General features: G+C 35.9%; 1 protein-coding gene and 1 non-coding gene across 2 annotated transcripts; one reads left to right on the forward strand and one right to left on the reverse strand.

Moving 5' to 3' along the window:
• Window positions 1-5,338: 5,338 nt before the first annotated feature.
• On the reverse strand, window positions 5,339-5,459 carry LOC122144747. Its single transcript, XR_006159832.1, has one exon. It is a non-coding gene; the product is annotated as a small nucleolar RNA SNORA26 (small nucleolar RNA).
• A 1,292-nt stretch (window positions 5,460-6,751) lies between these two features.
• On the forward strand, window positions 6,752-19,918 carry LOC109112990 (ubiquitin carboxyl-terminal hydrolase 46-like). Its single transcript, XM_042755872.1, has 9 exons — window positions 6,752-7,114; window positions 10,342-10,422; window positions 11,781-11,994; window positions 15,432-15,673; window positions 16,911-16,987; window positions 17,062-17,145; window positions 17,294-17,491; window positions 17,845-17,923; window positions 18,575-19,918. The coding sequence occupies exons 1-9, from the start codon at window positions 7,079-7,081 to the stop codon at window positions 18,674-18,676; spliced, it is 1,113 nt and encodes a 370-aa protein (XP_042611806.1). The 5' UTR covers window positions 6,752-7,078; the 3' UTR covers window positions 18,677-19,918.
• The last annotated feature ends 4,413 nt before the right edge of the window (window positions 19,919-24,331 follow it).

A 24,331-nucleotide genomic window follows, 5' to 3' on the forward strand; every position in this document is an offset into this window, starting at 1 on the left:
TGCATCTGTAGGCCATCTTGTAGATTTTATATTTCATTGGTCTTTTTTTTTTTTGGTCTGCTTGTGGAATGACCTGTCCAACTCGATCCAAGTCTTTAGTCATCTTCAATAAACAGCTAAAGACAAATTTCTTCCATCAAATCACCATCTAACACTAGCACTCTCTTTTCTTTTTTTTATCTACTTGTTTTCTTTTTAATTATTATAAAAAAATAATAACTTCATCTTCTAACACTAGCTCTGTCTGTTCTATTTCTTTTCTTTTAAATTTTAAATTTAAATGTGATGCAGTCAGTTTACAGTCCGTTGAACAAACAAATATAGTTTCGGATCATCTCATGAAAAAAAAGTGTGTAATTTTATCTGTAGCCTGCGAAATTTCACCCAAGGCAAATACAGAAGGCCATTGGTGACCCATTATATACACATATTGACATAAAGAAACTCATTAATTTCCTGAAAGTCTGTCAGACATGTTCACGCTGTGAGAAGGACTGAGCAACCGCTCAAGCTCACTGGAAACCTGAATCTACCACAACACTAGGCTATAGCAAAATATATGAACAAATTAAATCAGAATATGTGGTTTTAATGTAAATAGCGAGTTAAAGGATGTGTAATTCTAAGAGTATTTGTGGGTAATCCACAGTGCTGGAGTGCTCAGTCTCCCTTGCCGGACCCAGATTTCTTATGGACTAAACATGGTTTTCACTTCATTCTGCTCCTTTGAGCAATCAGCATCTGTGAGAAGGTACAGAACATAAAATCAAAACCACATGTTTAACATACACAGAGTCTGTCAACATTTCTCATGATTGACAGAGTTTACTAATGTCCTGCATTTTGGACTTTTCATTCTGGCAGCAACTCTCACTTTCTAGGCCAGACACTTGAAAATAAATCTCAATGTCTCAACTTTGGCTCTTTTATGACATAAAAGCTTACTTTAACCCTGCAATGTCCAGGAAAGTATGAAAAGCATCGTCAGAATAGTCCATCTGCCATCAGTGATCCAACCTTAACTTTATGAAGTTAAAAAGTATTCTTGTTGCTTCATAACGTTACGGTTGAACCGCTGATGGCAGATGAAGTATTCTGGCGATGCTCTTCATACTTTCCTGGACCTCGACACTGTTATTTATTGGCAGTCTATGGGACAGTCTCGAGCCTCCCGGTTTTCATCCAAAATATCTTAAATTGTGTTCTGAAGACGAACGAAGCTTTTACGGGTTTGGAATGACATGGGGGTAAGTGATTAATGACAAAATTTTCATTTTGGGATGGAATATCCCTTTAACTAAAATTAATTTTGTAATTCCAGATTTAATTTTCAAGAATTATAAATTCTTGAGGGCCATTTTTAAAAGCATTTTGATATGCAAATAAAATCACACAATATGAGGTGATGTTAAAGCATTCAACTAATTTGTAAGGTGCTATAATCTCCATAGAAATTCCAGACAATATTTTCTCAGGCCAGTTCTGTGGTTAAATAGCTAGGCCTATTATCTGAGTGTGAATATATACTGCTCACACTACTTACACTACATAGTGTCATACAGTATTCCCAAAGTATGCAAAATGTGACAAAGAAATCTGGTTCAGACAAGTCTGAAAGAGTGAAACAAGACAGTTTAAAGAACAGTATGGCATCTATCCACACACGTATCCTGTCTGCCCACAGCTCAACCTCCAAGATGAGGTGAAAAGTGTGTATATGTCTGACAGCGATCCACTGAGAGAGATGAATCTTTGTTTTGTCCTAAGAAATGTAAAAGGATCCTACATAATTCAGCACTTTGTTCCATCACTGACCTGGAGAATGTCAACAATATTTTTATCCATTTACCAGCAGACTTCAAAGGACTTTGTGTGTGTTTGACAGAGAATATGTAAAACTGTGGGTTGCACTGGATGAAAGCGATCATCATTCATTTGAGAGAAACACAAAGAGACATAGAAGGAGAGTGAGCGGGAAAGGAGGAAGTATGTTTCTGTATTAGAGACCATAGTGAGAGAGTTTATTTATGTGATGCCTGGTTCAAACTGGTTTATGCTAGTTCAGTGTTGGTCTAGCTAGTGCAGCCATTTTTTCGCCAATAAAAAATGTCTTTCTGATTTATCTTTCTGATGAAACTGGATGACCAAAGCATACCAACAACTTAAGCTGAGGCAATCAAAACAAAGGAGCTAGGATATAAATATACTTGTTGTGGCACCCTTGATGAAGGGTAGTAGTTTTTTCACTGCTGTGTTATCCAAACACATCTTGTCATTCCACTCTGAAAAATGTCCAAGTCTCAGTCGTTCAGTCCTGAAACCGTTTTCCTCAGGAACAGTTCCTTCTGCCAAAAAACATGTAGCTCTGCCTGATTGTGGCTCGTCCTGTCCAACCCTGAGCCACATTTCACATCTGGGTCACATCAAAGTAACCAGACATGGGCCGTGGAAGACAGCCAACTGGCACTCTTTTTCAAATCCAATCACATTCCTGTGAGTATGGCCCAACTCTTCAATCCCTCCATCCATGGCACAAGCCAAATATAGATCTCAATGTTCTTGTTTGGGGTTAAATTTCATGACATAGGCCTAGTTGTTGTTTGTTACTCACTGAGTGCAAAGCTAAGGGTTGGCTACTCTCGAACGTGCTTATACAGATGAAACACGGAACTAAATTAACCTGACAGACTACCTTCTACAATTGCACCACAACTCCGCAGCAGCCTGATTTCCAAAAGAATGACTAATGAAATCATATACACACAACTAACTAATTAGTGTAGTTACTGACTCATTGTTTGCATGACAATGTGAAGTTAAAGATAACACATGCCATTTGTCAGTAATATTTTATAAATATGAAATAAAAATTATGAAATATGCATGTAAATATGGTGTAAATACACCTTATCAAGAATTTCTTGAAATGTATTTATTATTGAAATTATCTCACTATTTGGCAATGGAATTGCATTTATTTATTTATTTATTTTGTATGTATGTTTGTATTTAAAAATAGTAAAATAATGGTTAATAGTACCATAGTTAATAGGAAGCAGAATCTTGGTTCCTCCTGTTAATGAAAAGCTGAAATGGCTAAATAATTCATATGAGCTACATTCACAAAGTTTAGAAGAACAAAAGCCACAATGGTTCATAAGTATAGACCATTACTCAATCCAGCGAATTGAAAACAACATGTACTCAGGCACAGTGTATCCAGACATCTTAATTGTTTATGTGTCTATTGAAAGTGATTCACAAATAGGCCACAGCAAGCAAAAACCTGCCAATCACGAAATTGTTGGAACCTTCCGTAACATCCAACATTAGCCACATCTGCCCATCACTAGCCCTCTGTGGCAAAACATTCAAAACAGTAGTATCTTTCCTTGAATTAAAGATGCCTTTCCCTTAGAATAGCTGTCTTACTCATTCTAAGCATTCAAATTCTTTAATTCTTTGCTCACACTTCTCAAAAACCTGTGGTTTCCTCAAAAAAAAAAAAAAAAAAAAAAAAAAAAAAAAAATATATATATATATATATACATATATTATTGTTCCCTCCTTTTTTTAAATTAAGTAACATCTCCATTACTATAACTTATGTAATTTCCTCTTTCCTCCTGTCTGTTCCTTAGATCACAATGAAATTTATATGCATAAAAATAGTAAAAGAACGAGTCTGTGTAATTGAGTATTAATCAATTCTGTCCCCATAAATTGCACTTCACCCTGCATGTTAGATAACCAAATTAGTGTCATTCAGTTATGCAGACATCAGTCCATTTTGTCTTAATATAGTTTTCTATAGTGTTGTCAGTCATACCTCCCTCTAGGAATTTTGCATCAACAGAATGAAGCATGCATAGAAATGCATTGTTTCGTTTGTAGTCCCTCTTGTTTTCTCTATGTAGCTGAGTTTCTTTTGTACTGAAAATTATACTGTGGTTGGGATTTTTATGAATTTGACAGGACAAAAAAAAAAAAAAAAAAAAAAAAAATGTGACAATGCTCCTGTAATCCATTAATTAAATTAAACAGTACAGGGCCATAGATCTGTTACTGCTGCATTGAGCCTGAACCCCAATAAAATGCAACAAGAGAAAAACATTTCTGCATGTTGTTGAGCCTAGGAAATTCAATGTAGTATTAATTTTAAACCGATTTAATTGTTAACAAGCAGAATCACCAATGTACAGCGTAACATCTGGGTTGTGAAGTAAAACCAGGTGAGAACCACTGCACCTTCAGCAATCATTAATTACACTTGACTCTGGAATATATTTCAATTAAATACACATTTATATAATGCATTTCATGATTGTTACAACGCAGCTTCACAGAAAGTTTAAGGCACTTACCCCAAATGTGCCTTGAATTTTGAAAACACACCACTTTGTCTTAGACTTACATGGAGACAAATAGTGATCCAACTATAAACAGATTTGATTTACTAACCTCCCCTTTAGATGAAAGCAAAAGCATCAACAGTTAAACTGCCAACCATTTAAACAGATCAGTCTTAATTGAAGTTTCTTCTTCCAAGGAAATAAAATGCATAGAACCCATGCTAAATACAGATTAACCATGGCTAAGACAGTAATTTCCTGGTAACATGGATCATGATCCATGACTCAATGTTAGGAGCAGAAAAAAAAAAAAAAAAAAAAAAAAAAACACTTCAAGTAAGTATCTTTCTTTATTGGTAACAATCAATGCATAACTTTCAAAATTGTGCATTACATAAACATGGTTTACAAAAGAAACTCCCCCACTCATTTTACATTCTCCAAACATGGAAATAAAATTAGCTCTTCTCAAGCTGCATCACTTCCGAGGAACAAGCCAGTCACTGAATACATGTGCCCCAAAATGAAGCCATCAATGGAATCTGTTAAGAGAAAGGAAAAACCTTAATTCACTTTAAACTCAGACAAACCAGGTCACGCGTTACTTAAACACTGCCTGCATTTTATTTTCTTATATGCATGTGTCTTGCGACAGGATCCAAGCACAGAGAAGTGGCCTCTGACTCAGGTTTTAGCAAGAGTAGCTCACTCTACCCCCCTGATATGACCACTAGAAACACCGCCAGCCTCCAGTGGGCAAAGCATAGGAGGGATCATGAGACTAGATCAGACTGGTTGTATGAAAAAATACAAGCGGTCTGAAATACAAGCAGAAAAAGCCACTGATATGATCAGATTACTCACCTAATGACTGTAGTTCTTTACATTCTCTGCCTTTGTCATTGGCTGCAAAATACAAAATTTAGACTGATTATCAAGCATCTCAACACACAATTAACAAGGCTAACCATAAAAAAAAAAAAAAAATGTGTTTCTCCCGACAGGATCCGAAGCAAGGAATGTTGAGCCAATACTTCAGGTTTTTGAGAGAATTCATCTGCCCCTCCATGTCGATCATTCAAGACATAATAGGACTTGAATGTGCAATAAAAGGGGTTGACAAAACTAGAAAAAAAAATTAGATAACTTACCAATTAATGGGTAGAGAAGGTTTTTTTCCACACAGCTGTGGCCTAAGGGCCAAACCAATATATGAGCCTAGACGTGAAGATAAAAAAAGGACATACGTAATTAAAACATACAAAAATATACTAAGCTGACTGCTTTAGAGCTGAGCTTTCCTTTCCAAGATCTAGAGTAACGAGACAAAGAATTTCTCTACTCCCTTTTGTTAGTCAATGAGGATCTTAAGTTAATAAATGCTTCCTTACCTTTACAGGGAAGACATCGTAGAAACTGGCAAGCTTCTCTTCAGTCAGGAGGTTCAGATGGACAATCTATTAAAACAGATGCAGTCAACATCAGCAGGCCGCACGTTCACCACGTGCGTTCCCGGACAACACGTGGCACTTCTTTGATACTTAACAGCTCTAGAATTACGATCAAGGCTTGGCAACAAGCTGTACAACATGTTTTATCGAGCATCTTTTGTTTTACTCTAAGAACTATTTTAATACCCTTCTATACACACTTCTAAAGATCACTGTAACTGCTCTGGTAAACCAAAACTGATTATTTGCGACACAACTTGTACATGTTGCGCTGTAAGTGTAAAATGAAACAGCTTCAGGTAAATAAGAAATTAAAAATATAAACATAGAACCTTACCAACACCCATACTGCGTCTGCTCATGTTGTGCGATCTTTCTGTGACTGTCTGCAACAGTGCGGTGCGGGAGGCAATGAACACGTGTGAGCGGTGTGAGGAATTCTGGAACACTCAAACAAACCACCCCCATTTAATAAAAAATAACCGTCTCCTAAAATACACAAACGACTACAAACGACTCATAAAACGCTCGGACGATTCAGTCTGCTTGGTTAACAAATCGCTGTTTCGGAAAAAGATCCAACTCAAAAAACTATTATGAGACAGTGTTTATGTTCATAAATTATTACTCGAGAAATTCTCTTTTTATACTTTCGCATTTAAATTACTGGGGCCTAATATTATTTATATGCACAAATGTATAGAATGTACTTCATATCACCAGAAAATGTGTCATTTAGTGTTATAGTGTCCTCCAAGTTCATTTATGGGTTTTGGATGTACTGTAGAGTTGTGAATTGTGGATTGGGACAACCCTTTATTTGGTCCCGCACTGTCTTATACAAATTCTATTGGCCACAACGAAAGTTCGAACGTTTGTTTTCGACATTCATTGGTGAATCGATCTGTCAATCAACTGAGCAGCGTTTCGTGTCGTAGACGCCGAAAGCACCAATCGCGTCCCAGTGGGCGGGGTTTGACCGTTAATCCAGGATGTGAATGTTTCGTTCAGTCCGTGTAACTGGCAAAGATGTTTACAATAAATATATCCTGCATTTTTATTCTTAGTTGCAGTGACCATGAAGAAAACAACTAGACGAAAGCCGCAGACGTTTATCTCTCGATTTGTTCGCACTTTGCATGAGCAGTGGGGATTGAATGGTCACTGATTGCTGTCCTCGGTTGGGATTGCAGCTTGGCCTGTCAGTGTAATTTACTGCTGTTACAGTCATGTTTATTTCATAAAGATGGCAACGAGGGGCACATTATAAACTAAATGACTGTCAGAAACATCGCCTCCATTTGTAATATGGTGAGTATAGCGTGCTGGCTTGCTCTTACGTAATGATGATAGTTGAATGGCTTCCTCACAATCAGGTGCATGACCTCATTATGAGCTGCTGTATGCATGGATCACCAGTGTACTGAGTCATCTGTCATAAATAGACGTATTATTTGCTCAAATAATAAACTGAGACTAGAGCTGTAAGGAATTGCTTAAACTGAGTTTACTTAACGGAAAATATGGCAGAATCGGTGATGCCCTATTATGTTCAGATAGCTCGTGTTAGTATCTGTGTTGCATTTTAAAAGCTAAAAATTGTCTAATTGATAAAGTAGCAGGCTGATGTATGTTTAAGCGACCTCTCTGTAAATTGTTTCACTTCTTGAGATGTAAATGAATGTCTGTGTGCTTTGCATAGATATTAATTGTCTCTGTATTGGTCTGTTGTCATTTTGATAGTTCGAGCATGTTTCGAAAATGTTATTTGTTGAAATATTATGCAATATGGAGCTCCTCTTAATAATATAGTTCCCACAAAATGAAAATGTAATGTACTGGTCGCTCCTTTCTATTCAGTTTGAATGAATGGGCACTGGCTCTTTAAAACGTCAAAAAAAAAAAAAGATGAAACAACACTATAAAAGCAGCCAATATCATCTTATGAAGTTATAAGATAGCTTTGTGAGTTGAAATGGGATTGAGCTGAACACGAGAACTTGGAGAGGTTTTATTTTTGCTTTTATGAACTAGATGTGTTATTGTTAGTATTACAGTATTTGTTCATATTTCGAATTAGCTTCTGTTTTTATATTTTCAGTTTTCAGTTTATTTTCAGTGTTAGTCATTTGTCTTGTGCTTTTATCATTTTTATGTCACGACTACACAAAGGATAGAGCAGATCTGATGTCAAAAGATTGAAATATGTCTTAAATTTTGGGAGTTCACCCCCCCCCCCCCCCCCCCCAAAAATCAACTGGTAATATCACCATCACTGTAATTATACTACGTTAAGCAAGAAAGTTCCTACCATTTTGTACTTAAACTCTCTGTAGTGCTTTTCTTTTGCCATTTTAAAAGTTTTAAGATGGCTAATGGGAGCAGAGTCTATAGTGTTATGTAATGCTGTAGTTTAACAGTTGTTTCTGTGGGATATCTGACATTGTCTGAATATTTTAGTGCCAGAAAGTAGCCTGAAGCCTCTCACCACTGTCAGTTGTTCATCCTTAGATAACTTCAGGTATTGTGTCAGTCTGAGCTAGATGTGAACAGGAAGAGTGAATTATTGCCAGCAAGGCCACACAACATCTGACTGCTGTTTAGTGCTAGTTATGTAACCAGTGTCTGGACAGGGTTCATTTGTTCATCGGCGTGTGTTTGTGGCCACATCTTAGTGGCTCATTGACCACGGATACAAGGAAAGCTAATGAAATGTTATCCTTTATGTCTTCCATCTTCATTCCTGTTTAAATGGCCTTGATTAGTGTGTGTTTGGTGCACACAACCGCAGACCTGTCTTTCAGTTTGAAAATATGGCTCAATTAACTTTGCTTTAATTTGGGAACATATTGCCTTATATGTTTTTGAGTGTTTGTGTATGTGCTCATTGATGTGCTGTGGAAGGTTTCTAATCAGAAACAAAGATGGCCTAGTTGACAGTTGTATGTAGACAACAAGAAAATGTCCCCTATTTATAAAAGGTTTGCAGAAGTATCTTTACATTGTTTAACCAACATAATGCCCTCGTGAACGAACTTCATTGCTTCCCGCACTTCCCGCACTTTCACTTTTTTGCTGTCTCGATTGGGTTAATAACACAAAACTAGACAATGCACAGAGACAGAGAGCAGCTATTATGGTCAGTTATGATCACTGGTGTATGACTTTGATCTCTGGATCTGATTGTGGTGTTCAGTCTTTACCTGATCTGCTCATTCAGAGTCACCCAGAGAAACCCAGGTTCTTAAGATATGTCAGGTTATAAAAGGGCGTCCATATACACTACCATATACTACACTTTGGGGTCAGTAAGGTTTTTTTTTTTTTTTTTTTTTTTTTAATGTTTTTGAAAGAAGTATTATGCTGAGAACAGCTTCATGTATTTGATTAAACAATACTGACAACTGTTTTCTATTTTAATATATTTTAAATGTCATTTATTCCTGTATTGGCTAATGAATTTCCAGCAGCCATTACTAAGTTAGGTTAAGGTAGGCCTAAGTCTTTCTTATTATTATCATCAATGTTGAAAACAGTTTGTCTTAATATTTTTGTGGAAACTGTGATACTTTTTTTTTGATTGATTGATTGATTGATTGATAGAAAGTTCAAAAGAACAGCATTTATATTTATATATATTAATATATATATATATATATATAATATATATATATTGCTAAATAAAAGTATTAATTTATTTTATATTTAACACATCCTTGCTAAATAAAACTATAAATCAATCTTACTGGCTGGTATCTTTTGAACACTGGTTTCAGTGTTACTTGAAGAGAAACCGTCTGGAGTCCCATTGTACTGAGGCTAAAGTGAAACTCTGATCTTGTCCCGCTGATTCAGTTACATTCTGTCATGGATTCTTATCCAGCATCACTTCCTGCTTGTGTAGCGTGTCTGTTACAACTTCAATTCATCTCATTCAGTTGCTGATAAATTGAACCATTACAACACTTGTTCCCTGAGTATCAATTTGAATGTTTTGGATTTCAAAAATCATCCCATGGACTTTTGCAGTTATTGTGAATGTTATCAGGAGTTGAACATAGTTATTGTTTGTATAAAAAAAACTAAGAAGAATTTTATATGTTTCTAAATGACTAAAACCCAGAACACCTCTCTGTATTCAGTGTTAACATGAGTATTTATTGATAGTATTCCACACTTGGCATTGACGTGTAAATTAAGAAAGCTTACCAGGCATAATTATGTCTTACTGACTGATTATGATAGTGCTATAAAAAGTAAACAAGCGTAGGTCATTGTGTCACTTACAGCATCATACACAAGATGAGTCATTCTCCAGCTGAAGGTACATCGTGATTTTGTTCCTCATATTTCCATTTTGGTGGCTTAATGTCACTTCATGGAGTTTTAGAGAAAACTTTAGACATAAATGCCTTTAATTAAGCTGTGAGTCTTCTCACTTTGTCTTAAAATGTGATGTATGAGAATGAATATTCAGTGTAAAATTAAAGTACAATTGCCAAGTCTTTTATTTCTCCTCTCTCTTTTTGTTATTTCAGGGCACCAATGCCTCTGCTCTGGAGAAAGACATTGGTCCAGAGCAGTTCCCCATCAATGAACACTACTTTGGATTGGTCAATGTAAGTATCACTCAGCACCAGACTAACCCTTAAACAGACACATGGCTTCACACATGAGCCAGAATGGTGAAGATCTGTTTACGGAGCAAAAAAATATTATACATATGGTAATGGTTTGCATATTTGTTCAGTGAAACATTGAGTAGCATTTTATCATGCCTAACAGCATTATTCATTGTAAATCTGAGGGACACCACAGCATCAAAACAATGAAATGTTTCACTGAGCGTGTAAAAACCCATTTTATTTGTTATTTTCAACAGAAGTGAGTGGTTTATTTGTACTCTTCTGCAAAATGTATAAGCATTTGATTTTCACTGCAGAACATGTCAGCTTGACTAAGCAGAATTTCTTCCTGCTGCCATTAGTGCAGCTGGTATAATAAATGAACATGTTACTGTTCAGTCTTAAAGCTGAATCTTTCAGCTGCCTCTTTGTTTTGGCAGAACAGTTAATTCAGTGAATCATCGGGAGATCCACAGAAATGGGTCACAGTTGGTATTTTTCTTACTCCACTTATTTAGTTTAGAAAGAGGTCCACATAAATTAGGTCATAGTTATTATCATTTATTTTTTCTTTATTTAGATTCATAGAAGAATTGTCAGCCTGATCTAATGAGAATTGCATTCATTTTAATGAAGAATTTACTGGCATCATAAAGCAACGATAAAACAAAGCAATTAACTTAATGAGAGAATTGATTAGTGTAACACCAAAATGATGTGTCTGTATATTAGAATGGTGCACAGAAAACGGTGGCATTCCTGGGGGCAAGTTTATATCTGTATTCTTCTTAAATTTATGGGTCAGGGTTAAAATGTAACTTTGTCAACAAAAACACACCAAAAAATATATAAACATGCACCATGATGACAGTTAAACTATTTGAATTCTAAATATAATTCTCAATTAAATTATTAATAAAAATGCCTCCAAAAACAACTCCATTGTCAGTGTGAGTGAACAGGAAAAGGCCTTTAGAAGGGAAACAATGCTCTGTTGTCACGGTAACAGCAAGTGCTGCTCTTTCAGCCCGTGCAGGTCATGTTTTTAAAGAGCTTTTGATTCCACCATTAGTTTTTTTTTTTTTTCAACCCTTTTATTTGCTTTAGTGTTTTTTCTTTGTCTTTCTTGATTGTAAATGTCCAGTGCAGATCCACATTTGGTTGGGATCTCTGTGTTTGACCCGTGTCTGCTTCTTCCTTGGCACATTTCCAGCATGCACTGTTCCAGATTGTATCTCTCAGTTTCGTAGATCTGATTTAATTGTGTTCCAGGTGTTCTTTGTTTGTTTCCCCGCTCAAGGGTTGATTAGCTCAGCCTGAATGAAATCCTCTCTCTGTTTATTTTTCTCTAGTTTGGAAACACGTGCTACTGTAACTCAGTGTTGCAGGCTCTGTATTTCTGCCGGCCATTCAGGGAGAATGTGTTGGCATATAAAGTCCAGCAGAAAAAGAAGGAGAATCTTCTCACCTGTCTGGCCGACCTCTTCCACAGCATCACCACGCAGAAGAAGAAGGTGGGCGTGATCCCTCCCAAGAAGTTCATCTCACGTCTGCGGAAGGAGAATGGTGAGGGATCAAGGGTTGGCTGGTTAACATGGCCTAGTTAACCACTGCTCATAGTTACCATACCTTAACCATTATGAAGGCAAAAAAGCATCCAAAGTAGCTGTGTTTTGATAAAATATTTTTTTTTGCAAAATCTATTATTAGACATTTATATATAAATATGTTTTAAAAAAATTAGCATTTTTATTCGGCAAGAATACATTAAATTGGTTAAAAGTGACAAAATTAAAAGTGAGTAAATAAAAAAGTGACTGGAGTAATGGCTGCTGAAAATTCAGCTTTTTTATTTTAACATATATTCAAATAGAAAACGGTTCATTTAAATGTAATACAGTTTCAGAATATTACTGATTTTACTTTAATTTTGATCAAACAAATGCAGAATTGGTGAGCATATAAGACTTTTTTTCCCCAAAACAACTTTAAAAATCTTGAACGTTAATATATATTTTTTGAGGGATTTTAATAGCATAGAATTTTTCTAAATTCCACATTTTCCATTTTAATTTTTGTGGATTCCTTTTTAATAATTTAATTAAATGCTAATAATCAAAAAGCATGTCTAATCAAATAAATTAATCAAATCTGTTTTTAGTTTTTCCCCTAAAATTCATTTTATTTTTTTCAAAATTCTATTTGAATATTTTTAGGATTCTGTGTTTTATGATTTAATAAAAAATTCAGGATCTTGGTAATCAAGTGAATTCATACAACACACTTTTTTTTTTTTTTGCCAAATTCCACAACATTCAACATTAATATGTGTTTTAATGATTCTGTGATTCTGCATCCTGGAAATCATAGGCCCCTAATTCCTGTGGTGTCATCAGCCAATCAGCATCATCACAACATAATTTTTCTGAAGCACCATAATTATTAATCACAATGCCTTTACGGCTCAGGTAATTGGCTTGAAATCTATAATTAGCAACTGAGTGCCCATAAACAAATCAGCAGATTTCAAATTACGTACTTTCATGAATTTTATGGATTGTTCAGAAATTTGTGGAACAACATGTTTTCAATGTTGACTGAACAAGTGACGCATTCACAAACGTAAGACAGACTGTAACAGACTGTTGTCTTTCCAATTTTTCCTTCAGATAAAGTTAAATACAGTGTCTACTCTGGCTGAGCCATAGGTTTACGTCTAATTTGTCAAGCCAGAATTTCACTAAACTGCTAAAATGTTTTCAGATTCACTTGGTTGTTGTACATAATGTGGGTATAGAAAAGAATAACCCCCCTCCTTTTTAAATAATCGCATTCTGTTGCTTTGCAGCCTGAAATGAGGATAGATACAGTTTTTGTTTTATCCAGCTGTATTGACTCAGTGCAACTTACATCCAAGGGAAAGATAAAACAGAATCACTGAGTTGGAAAAATTTGTTGAACCACCTTTTGCTATAATTATAGCCTTTAGTCTGTTGGGATATGTTTCTGTCTCTGCTAACTTTGCAGATCTAGACTTTGCAATATTTGCCTGCTCTTCTTTGCAGAACTGCTCAAGTTCAGTTAAATTTGATGGTGAGCATTTGTGGACTGAAGTCTTGAAGTTGTTCCACAGATTTTCAGTGGGGTTTAAGTCTGGGCTCTGACACTAGACCATGCAAGGACATTCAGCTTTTTCTCCTTCAACCACTGTGTGCTCAGTTTTGCTGTGTGCTTTGGTTCATTGTCATGTTGGAAGGTAAACCTTCTTTCCATTGACATCTTTCTGGCAGAGGGCAGCACATTTTCATCAAGAATTTGACGGTACTTTGCCCCATCCATTTTTCTTTCTAACCTTACAAGACAAGTGCTCCAGTCCCCGCTACAGAGAAACACCCCCATAACAGGATATTAGCACCTCCAAGCTTTACTGGAGGAATGTTGTTATTTGAATGGTGAGCTGTATTGGATTTCCGCCAGACATATCGTTTGGTGTTGAGGTCAAATAATTCAATTTTAGTCTAGTCAGAATCTTCTAGGTGTGTTTTGGCAAAGCCTAGTCATGACTGCATGTGGCCTTTCTTGAGGAGTGGGATTTTTCTTGCAACCCTCCCATACAAGCCATATTTGTGGAGATTTGAGATGCACACAATGACCACTGTTTTGTCATAAATTCCTGCACCTCTCTGACCGGTTTCCTCCTGGTTCTTTCATCCAGTTTGGAGTGACGTCCTGATCCAGGGAAGTCTGTGTTGTACCAAGTACATTCCACTTCTCAATAATTGACATCACTGTGCTTCTAGGCATTGATAAAGCCTTTGAAACTTTTTTGCATCCATCTCCTGACTTGTGCCTGTCCCCAGTGCCTTGCCAACCAAAGTTGATTGTTTGCTTCAGCTGCACTACCAATGACTGAAATGCTCCAGGAAAGCTCTTTTCCTGCTGAGCTTATCAAAATGACCACAGCTGATCACAGTTGAAATTCAAATGGCTTTGTGTGCCATTGAGAAGGTGATTAGTTACAACTGATTGAGTTTACAATTCATTTTTAGGAGGTTGCTTTTCCTAACCCAAACACACTGATTCTTTTTTTTTTTTATGTTTTCTGACATGTTGGTGTAATATCTTTCACTTGGAGTAAAAACAGCTGGATAAAACAAAAACGGTGTCCGTATTCATTTCAGGCTGTAAAGCAACAAAATGTAATAATTTTAAAGGGGGGTGATTCTGTATATGCAGAAAACATGTTTATGTGTATATGCAAAGTTTGGTGGTGAAGATGTCAACATGAGTTTGTAGGCAACTACTAAAGCAGTAGCTAGCTTCTAGACAGAAGACTGTGAAAAATCAAACCTGTCTATGTTAACAGTAAGCCTCTGTGCGATACGCAGAATGAGAAGCAGGTGTAACAGATCAGGTGTGTGTGTGTGTGTTTTGAGGGAGAGGTGAGGGATAATATGTAGTATAAAAGAGGATTTGTTCTTCTTTCTCATTCCAGAAAAGGCCCTTGCTATGAATTAACAATACAGACCTGTATCAGAGACGTCACTTCACCAGCTACACTCACACAGTTAGTTATATGATTGCACATGCTAGACAAGAGTTAATTACATTTTTAATAGCATTAACTGAAAAAGCCTGAAGGACACAGGTTTTTAACATGATTTGCGCTAAAGAAGTTATTACAGGTTTGAAATATGCTATTGAAATGTTTTTTTTTCCCCCAGTGGATGAACAATAAAAACGTTGACAGCCAGAATCCATACTGCTTTAAAGAGCATGAGCATTTAAAGTGACAAACGAAATAACTACAGCACTTGCTTATGTTTAAAAAAAAAAAAAAAAACATTATTGTGAATTTATTTGGAGGCTAATATAGTTATTGTTATAGTTATCTTTATAGTTCTTGGTGTGAACAGCATTTTAGGCTACAGATAGTTTCTTCAGTCATTTGCAGTTATTTGCTTGCTAATGTTACACTTTTTGCTCTCTGATTCTTCCTGTAGACCTGTTTGATAACTACATGCAGCAGGATGCCCACGAGTTCCTGAACTACCTGCTGAACACAGTGGCTGACATCCTGCAAGAGGAGAAGAAACAGGAAAAACAGAACGGACGGCTAAAGAACAATGGCACTGCCATCGCCACGGACACCGAGCCAGAACAGAACAAGGCCGAGCCCACCTGGGTTCACGATATCTTCCAGGGCACGCTGACCAATGAGACGCGATGTCTCAACTGTGAGACGGTATGAGTGTTGCTATGTGAAGTTGTTGCTTCGTACACAAATGCAAATATTGGTGAAGTGCAGTTCTGCGCTTTAGTTTACAAACCCCTCGCAGAATCTGCAAGATGTTTATAAAAATAATTATTTTGTTATTTTATTTATTGTATTGTTTTGTTTTTATTTAATACAGCTATGGAAGCCCGTTTCTGCAAATGAATTAAAAAAAAAAAAAGGTAATTGCGACTTGTTAAAACAAAATTATGGGATATAAACTCAGAATTCCAAGACTTAAAGTCGCAATTACCTTTTTTATTTTTTATCCCATGAAACAAAACTCAGAATTGTAAGATGTGACTTGGAATTCAGAGAAAAAAAAGGTCAAAATTCTGATTTTATATCTTGTAATTGTTTATTTAAAAAAAAAAATCTGAATTATAAAGCAATATATAGAATCAAGAGGAAAAACACATTTTCAGGATCATTTATTTTTAATTATTATTATTATTTTATTTTTTTGTCTTGCAGAAAATTCTGAAATATGTTTTGCAGTATATTCAGGGACATAGTAAATAAATAAAATGTCATTTAAAAATTAAATGTATAATAAACACTTTTTATGACTTTTTAATATTAATAAAAATAATATATAATTTAAAAAATTCTAAACATCTGAATTCTGAAAAGGATATGTAAAATTATGAGCAAAGCTGTATTTCATTTTCAAAAAATGAGTTCTGAGTTCTGTTCTGTTAGACAGCCACAAAATACTTTTTTCTTTTTTTTTTTGCTAAATTATCGTGAGTGGTCTTATGCAACAACAATCGGCCAATCGTTTGAACTTTGCAGGGTCTCTCTCTACCATGTGGCCCACTTTTCAGTTTTTTCTGTTAAATAACCAACCTTTTCTTTGCATTAACACATTGCCACTAGACTACAGTTGAGTGCTAACACGCTGTCACACACCTGTGCTTTAACACATCCTCGCTTGTGCCTTTCTACAATATGTGCAAGACAACAGGAGACAATCAGGTCAACAGAGTGCAACCCATTCACCTGAATCCATTCATAGAAAAGGCTCGCCGACATGCGTGATAAACATCTTTGCAGAAATGAGTTCCCGCTAACTCTGCCCCTTGAAGATGCTTGATAACTAACATTGTCCCTGTGGGTGGCGAGATCTCAGTTTCTGAAGAGATGTTTTCTCTTCTTTCCCAACACATAAGTGCTTTGTGAACTCACATGCCCTTTGTTTTTACAGGTCAGTAGCAAGGATGAAGACTTTTTGGATTTGTCTGTAGATGTTGAGCAGAACACTTCAATAACACACTGTCTCAGGTAAACATATACACACTGCATATAACATAACAGTAAACACATATGCTAATGTGTTTTGTCTGATGGTTTTACAGGGACTTCAGTAATACAGAGACCCTGTGCAGTGAGTATAAATACTACTGTGAGATGTGCTGTAGCAAACAAGAGGCACAAAAACGGTGAGCGTCAATGTGTCAGATACACAATACAGTTAACAAAGTACTCTGCCTCAGCTGTGAAAATGCATTGGTGCTGCTTTATACACTATAATATGAATGTATACGTACTTATGAATTTTTTTTATGATCATGTGTGTATGTATTGTAGTATGCGTGTGAAGAAGCTGCCCATGATCCTGGCTCTTCATCTGAAGCGCTTTAAGTACATGGAGCAGCTGCATCGGTACACTAAACTGAGCTATCGTGTGGTCTTTCCACTGGAGCTCCGCCTCTTTAACACCTCTGTAGATGCCGTCAACCTTGACCGCATGTATGACCTCGTCGCTGTGGTGGTCCACTGTGGCAGGTATGAGAACTGTCAAACATGTACGTCTGCAACATATAAAAACAAACTGTCTTAACACAGTCTGCCATGTAGGTACATTAAGTCATATGTTATAATTACTGACCATATAAGCAGTTGTTCAGTCTCAACAAACTGCAAATATATTTGCCGTAGTGTGAAAGTTCACTATTATGGTAATGTTTTTCTTTAAGAATAAAGCAGGATAAATTAATCAGAAAAGAGAAATGTAAAAAAAAAAAAAAGTTTGTATTTTATGGTGAAATATTTAAAAAATATTCATTGTCTAAATATTTAAAATATAAGTTGATTTCCTTCAAAAGTTTAAACACTGCCTCTGTAACTGTGTGTATTAGTGGCCCAAACAGAGGGCATTACATCACCATCGTGAAGAGTCACGGTTTCTGGCTGCTGTTTGATGATGACATTGTGGAGGTATGAACCTTATACTGTATACATATATATATATATATATATATATATATATATACACACACACACACACACACATATCTATTCAAAAGTTTGGGGTCAGTGGGATTTTTTAAAGAAATTAATACTTTTCACAAGATTTCAGCAAGGATGCAAGAAATTGATCAAACGTGACAGTAAAGAAATGTATAATGTTATAAAAGATAAGACGTTTTACAGTTTCCACAAAAATATTAAGCAGCACAACTGTTTTCATAATTGCTCAAAAGAAGAAATGTTTCTTGAGCAGCAAATCAGCATATTACTGCTGTTTTACCTTTACCATTAAAAAATAAAATAATAAAACACAATAAAACCACTTATATTAAACATCACAGGATTGAATTACATTTTAAGATATATTCAAATAGAAAACTGTTGTTATAAATTGCAATAATATTTAACATTTGTACTGTATTTTAGATCAATAAATGGAGACTTAGTGAACAAAAGAGACATTTTTCAAAAATATTGAAAAAGCCTTTCCCCAAACCTTAGAATGGTAGCATACAGTCAAAATATAAATCCTAATGCACGCAGAATACAATGGTCCTCTTTTCTGCTTTTTCTCACCATTTTTTTTTCTCTTTCTATTCCTTTCCATTTCTCTCACAGAAAATTGATGCACAGGCGATAGAGGAGTTCTACGGTTTGACTTCTGACATTTCCAAGAACTCTGAGTCGGGATACATCCTGTTCTATCAGTCCAGAGAATGAAGGAGCAGAGGAGGGACGCAAGAAGAGACCAAAAGGAAGCGTATATGTGAAGATGATATCCGCTAGATTCCTTTTCCACATCCCTCTCCTTTTCCTCATCTCATTCTCAGGGTCTCCAGCTGAGACTGAGTTGCCAAAAGCCCTCTGTAACCCCATTTTGCCAATATGACATTTCCCAAAAGTTCCATTCTCCCAATCTCGCTGCACTCTGGGGGAAAAAAACACAAATCTGACCCTCAAGTCAGTCACCTGCATCTGGAAGGCACTTTATAAACAAAAACGACAATAAGTAACACAAAAGCAACACAAAAAAATCACAACATATTCAACTACAATACTTGTGGAATCAAACTTGAAGGAATCAAAAAGTTACAAAAAGAGCAATGAGTCCTGGTACTCTAGCAAGAGTCTCTGCATCTGTTTGTTTAGTGCCCTGGAAAGTGCCTCTCATCATGGGTATCTGAAACCAGGAGGAGGGTTTCTCTCTCAATCTCTGGCTTAAGGTCAGGGAGCCGTTTCGGGACCCTTTAGATGTTTCATACTGTGATGCCTACTCATCAGTCGTCCTACATACGACTTTTACCCAGTAGCTGGTGAATCCACACATCCTAGTTCAGTCCTGGTCATTGGAGGGGCTGTTTGCACTGTGTAACAATTTGTTTTGGATTTTGGCATGTTGTGGGAATTAGATTATGATTCTGAGTGGCGTGTGTGTGTGTGTACGTGTGTGTGTGTGTGTCTGCATCTAGTCATGCAGGCAGCTGCTGTGAAGTGACTTTGCTTTTCATCCAGAAATAGTTGCAGTCTTGTTACCGAGAGAGTTTTCAGAAGTTGTCCGATTGAATTCTTTGCTCTCTTACAGTAACAAAGAAAAAGGGCAGAAATGCTGCTTTTGTCTCCTTTCCATTCTTATCTACCACTGTTGTTACCTTCCATTGTAGGTAATGGCCTTACATTGACACGTGTGTTAACAACCTTGCAGTCAACTCTTGTTGTTAAGTTCACCCAAATCTGCCGGTCCCAACTGACTTCTAGTTTCTAGTTCCTGCTTTAGTTACTCCAGGTGGGTTGAATCCATCTTTTTCCTCCTAAATAGATGTTGTAACTTGTAAACATGGTCATTTTTTAAAGAAAAATTATGTGGCATTTCATTTTATCATTACTTTTATGTTTTAAAGGTATAGTTCACCAAAAATTAAAATTTGCTGGAAAATGTACTCATCCTTATGCCATCCAAGATGTAGATGAGTTTGTTTCTTCATCAGAACAGGTTTGGAGAAATTTAGCATAACATCACTTGCTCACCAGTGGATCCTCTGCAGTGAATGGGTGCCAGCAGCTGATAAAAAAACATCACAATAGCTGGGTTTTCATCACCCTGCTTGCGCATTGTGAAGTATCGCATCAGAATCGAGTGATGGAAACGCTGAATTTCATGATGCTTTAATTCGGTTTTTACGCTTGCTTGAGGTGGTTTTTGATTTTTGCGAAAAAGGGTTAATGGGAATAAAGGGAAATGGAAATGCATTTTGCAAATAAATTCCTCCAAGCGCATCAAAAAAGTCATGTGACTTTGCGCTATGGGATCGCAAATCCTGACTAACCAGCGGACCGATCTTGTTCCACGGCATCTGAAATGTTGTTATGGTCATTCGGAAATCCCGAGCAAAGTTTGTCATCAAAGTATTTCTGTATAATTGCCTCCCAGAACTGTTAAACGACTGCGTTCCCAAACAGCGGCATCCATCTCTGAAAGCAATAACCGCATTCATGGTGTTTCGTCTGCTCGTTCTGAGGTGCAAGTAATTTATTATATATGAAAATGATTATATTCAGTAGCTTCTTCTACTTTTCTTAGTGATGTATAGTGCCAGTTTATCAGGAAATGACTATTTTGTCCTCTTTGACTTGTTGGATGGAAACTGTGCTTGTTCGCAAATGTTTTGTGCGATATTCCAATTTTGCACACAAGTTAAATTCACAGCTTGTGAAGTCTAAACATGCAAAAATTAATTTGCAAGAAACAAATCCATTATTAAGATGTTTTTAATTTCAAAATTAATATGAATTATCTTAGCTGGAAGCAACAGTTTGAGATTAAAACGTCTTAAATTCATTATTACAAACGCGCAGCTTTTGCTTCACATGACATTAATTTATAGACTGGAGTCACATGGATTACTTGAGGAATATTGTCATGTGTTTATCAGCTGTTTAGACTCTCATTCTGACGGCACCCATTCACTGCAGAGGATACACTGCTGAACAAGTAATGTAATGCTGAAAATCTGTTCTGATGAAGAAACAAACTCATCTACATCTTGGATGGTCTGAGGGTGAGAACATTTTTGTTTTTGGGTGAACTATTGCTTTAATACATGAAAGTTTTGGACACAGATGTGAGATCAGTGGTAGGACAAATTTGAATTGAGATTACTTCAATGCTGTCAGTAGAGTTTAGGTTTTATCGAAGTATCTGATAGGTTGTTGCTGTTACGATAAGTGGCATTTATCTGAGAGGGCTTTTACTATTTAATATACGTTGCAGAGTCAGAAGAGAATCTGACTTCAGGTAAATGGGGAACTTTATAGAAGGCGATACAGAAACATACTGATAATCCTGATTTTTAACATTTAATTTTGTATATAAATGGGAGAGATTGACTTGAAATGGTCACTGAAGGAAAACAAGTTGCAATACAGGGACAAGATGAACATTCCACACTCATTTTACGCCAACGTTACTACACATTATTTTTTTTATAATAAACTAAGCTTATAGAAACACTATCGGTACTCCCATTTATTTAGCATATAGCTTGTTTTGTTTTAATTTTAGGTAAATGTATAATTTACCATTTTATTCTTTCAGAAATCATCATACTCTGAGTAAAAGTAGCTCACAACTGAAATACATGATTTATTTGGCTTTTTTGTCCGTTCACATCACATTCAGTGTAACAGCAGAGTAAGTGATTAGAAGAAAAACTGGTGAATAGGTTTTATGATGTTGATTCATTCATTCTAGGTCTGTGGTACCTGCATTTTCACACTCCTCAGACAACATTATAACGTGTGATTATATATTAAAGCCACACTACATGCAATATAGATGTATGAACACTGTGTAACAACTGTGTGAGATTGACTATGCAGTGTTTGTGTTTGTCCTGTTGTTCCCTGAGCCGTGACAAATGCTGACTGATTATTTGGACTGTTCTTTCATTTGTAGTTTCCCAGTGACGCCAGCAAAGTGTTGTTTCTCAAAAAGAGGAGCATATGTGGTTGTTTGAATATGTTTTATTGGTACTAAGACCACATATCTCTTCCATGCCTGTTCTTTTGGCTGGTTTGTTAGTGATCAAAATCAACAGAAATGTGCCAAAATTGTGATGGGAAACACACAGTCCTTCAAACTGGAAAATGAAATAGATATTTCTGTCATGAAACTGTACATAAATATTATGTAGACATATTTGGTCAGAAATAAATTATATTTTTAAAAAACTAGAAGATTCTATTCAAATTGACCTATTATTTGCATGGGGAAGTCATGGTTAAAAAATGAAGAAATTTAAAAGCCCATGAGTGTTTGACTGAGATGGTTTGATTTCAATCAGGTCCCTTACGGTGACCTGGATCATTATGAAGTTTGTTCTCTAGAGTAGCCTAACCTAAAAGTACTGTAACAGCTTAAAACTGTGGATTGAATCCCCCCCCACACACACACACAAACATACACATACATGAACATCTGGATATGATCCGTCTATTATACTGTCACTTTTCACAGTTACACACCTTGTATGCAAAATCACACCTGTCTGTTTTGTCTTCTTTTAATGTGTGTATTTTTAGGTCCAGAAAGAGATGTACAATGTGTGTGTGTTTGTGTGTCTGAGAGCAAAATACCCGGACTCAAACTCTAACAGAAAGTGTGATAACTGTAAGTGCACTTTATCATAGCCGAACCAAAAAGGTTTCAAAAAGGAAATGGAATCCTGAGATTCTTTTGGTTTATGTTCCTTTCCTCAATAAATGAAACACAACTTTACCAGCTGTGGCTCAGCAGTGCTTTTTATTCGTTTGTTTGTTTGTTTGTTCTCCATGTGTTCCTTTTAATTATTCTCCTGCTTTATGTGGCTGACACGCATCTTTTTATTTTTTTCTCTTTGGGGTGACTAATAAGACAGAGCATGGCAACTTTGAAATGACAAGAAATGAAAAGCATGTTTACGGAAAGTCCTTTATGTGCCAAAAATTCTTAAGCAACAACATAAAACAAAAATTTTTACTTATTTCATAAGAGAGATTTTTTACTTTAAAAGCCAGTGCCATTTTGTGTGTGTGTGTGTGTGTGTGTGTGTGTGTGTGTGTGTGTGTGTGTGTGTGTGTGTGTGTGTGTGTGTGTGTGTGTAAAAGCCAGGGCCATGTGTTACGTCTTTACAGTAAAATAAAAGAACACCTGCGACAGCAAGTTGGGGAGAGTAAGGAGTCGTGTTCTTCTAGATAATCAGTGTCTTGTTTTTGTGTGTGTGCGTGTGTGTTGTAAGACCTCAACAGATGTGTGAACATATATGCATCACAGTATGTGCATCACATGCTGATCAGCGTGAAAACTGGTGAAGTGTGTGTATATGTTTCTGTGTGTGTGAGAGAGAGAGAGAGAGTCCTTGACAAATCTGTTTTTTTCATACTTCGCCTTGTTTGTGGAACATAATCTGGTTTAATCAAGTGACGCTCTTTCATATTCCAGTGTGATGGAGGGATGTGCTTTTGTTCTTCAGCTGTCTGCTGTCTTTTCACCTGAGAGCAGGGATAGTTGTAACACTCAATTAACATAACATCAGGAAAAAAAAAACTGCACTCACAGTGACCGCATTGGGTGTGTACATGCACAATTCAGTCCTCATAAGCAATGAGTATTGCGGATAAAATAATAAAAATAAAATAACCAGTAAAATATTTTTTAATTTTTGGTTTTAGAGTAATAATTTTATTTATAATCAATTATGCATCATTTTAATCAGAAATATATGCATTTGTTCTGTTTTGGGACTTATTTGATCACAAATTTACATTTTTTAGGAATATAACAACTCTAAATCAGTGGAAATAAATGCTGTTAATTTTGGGTAGATTTATTCGTTTACGTATTTTGATCTCTAGATTTATTGTATAAATTACTGATTTCACTGATGCTTTTATGCACTTAAAAAGATATCTTTGGGGATGTTTATTGAAATTAACATTTATTTGTGTTTATTTAATGTTTATTAAAAAGATTTTGTCTTGTTTGCTCGCTTGCTGTTAAAGCCTATCATTCATAATTTTATTAACTAGATATGGTAAATGTTTGAGAATGTTTTGTCTTGAACAACATCAGTTTGGTCTAAAAAAAGAAGTAATATTTTTTACAGAAGGCTTTCATTTACATTGATCACATAGCACCATTGAAATTACGCAGCATGAATGTTATGAATGTAACTTTAGCCTTCAAATGTCTAGGTTAATTGCATTTGACTCTTCAATATCAAGTTTTTTTTCTCCTTTTCTTTCTCAGCTTATCTTTTGTTCTTCTATCCTCAGATGATCTTGCCTCATTCATTCATGTCTCAATCAGAATCTTTCCAGAAACTCATACAAATGCAGGCT

The sequence above is a fragment of the Cyprinus carpio genome, unplaced genomic scaffold, assembly GCF_018340385.1.
Source record: "Cyprinus carpio isolate SPL01 unplaced genomic scaffold, ASM1834038v1 S000006753, whole genome shotgun sequence".
Lineage (NCBI taxonomy): Eukaryota > Metazoa > Chordata > Actinopteri > Cypriniformes > Cyprinidae > Cyprinus > Cyprinus carpio.

Coding starts and splice junctions, on each gene's coding strand:
- LOC109112990 (XM_042755872.1), top strand. CDS start 7,079: ATGACTGTCAGAAACATCGCCTCCATTTGTAATATG. Junction 7,115..10,341: donor TCGCCTCCATTTGTAATATG/GTGAGTATAGCG, acceptor TTGTTATTTCAG/GGCACCAATGCCTCTGCTCT. Junction 10,423..11,780: donor ACTACTTTGGATTGGTCAAT/GTAAGTATCACT, acceptor ATTTTTCTCTAG/TTTGGAAACACGTGCTACTG.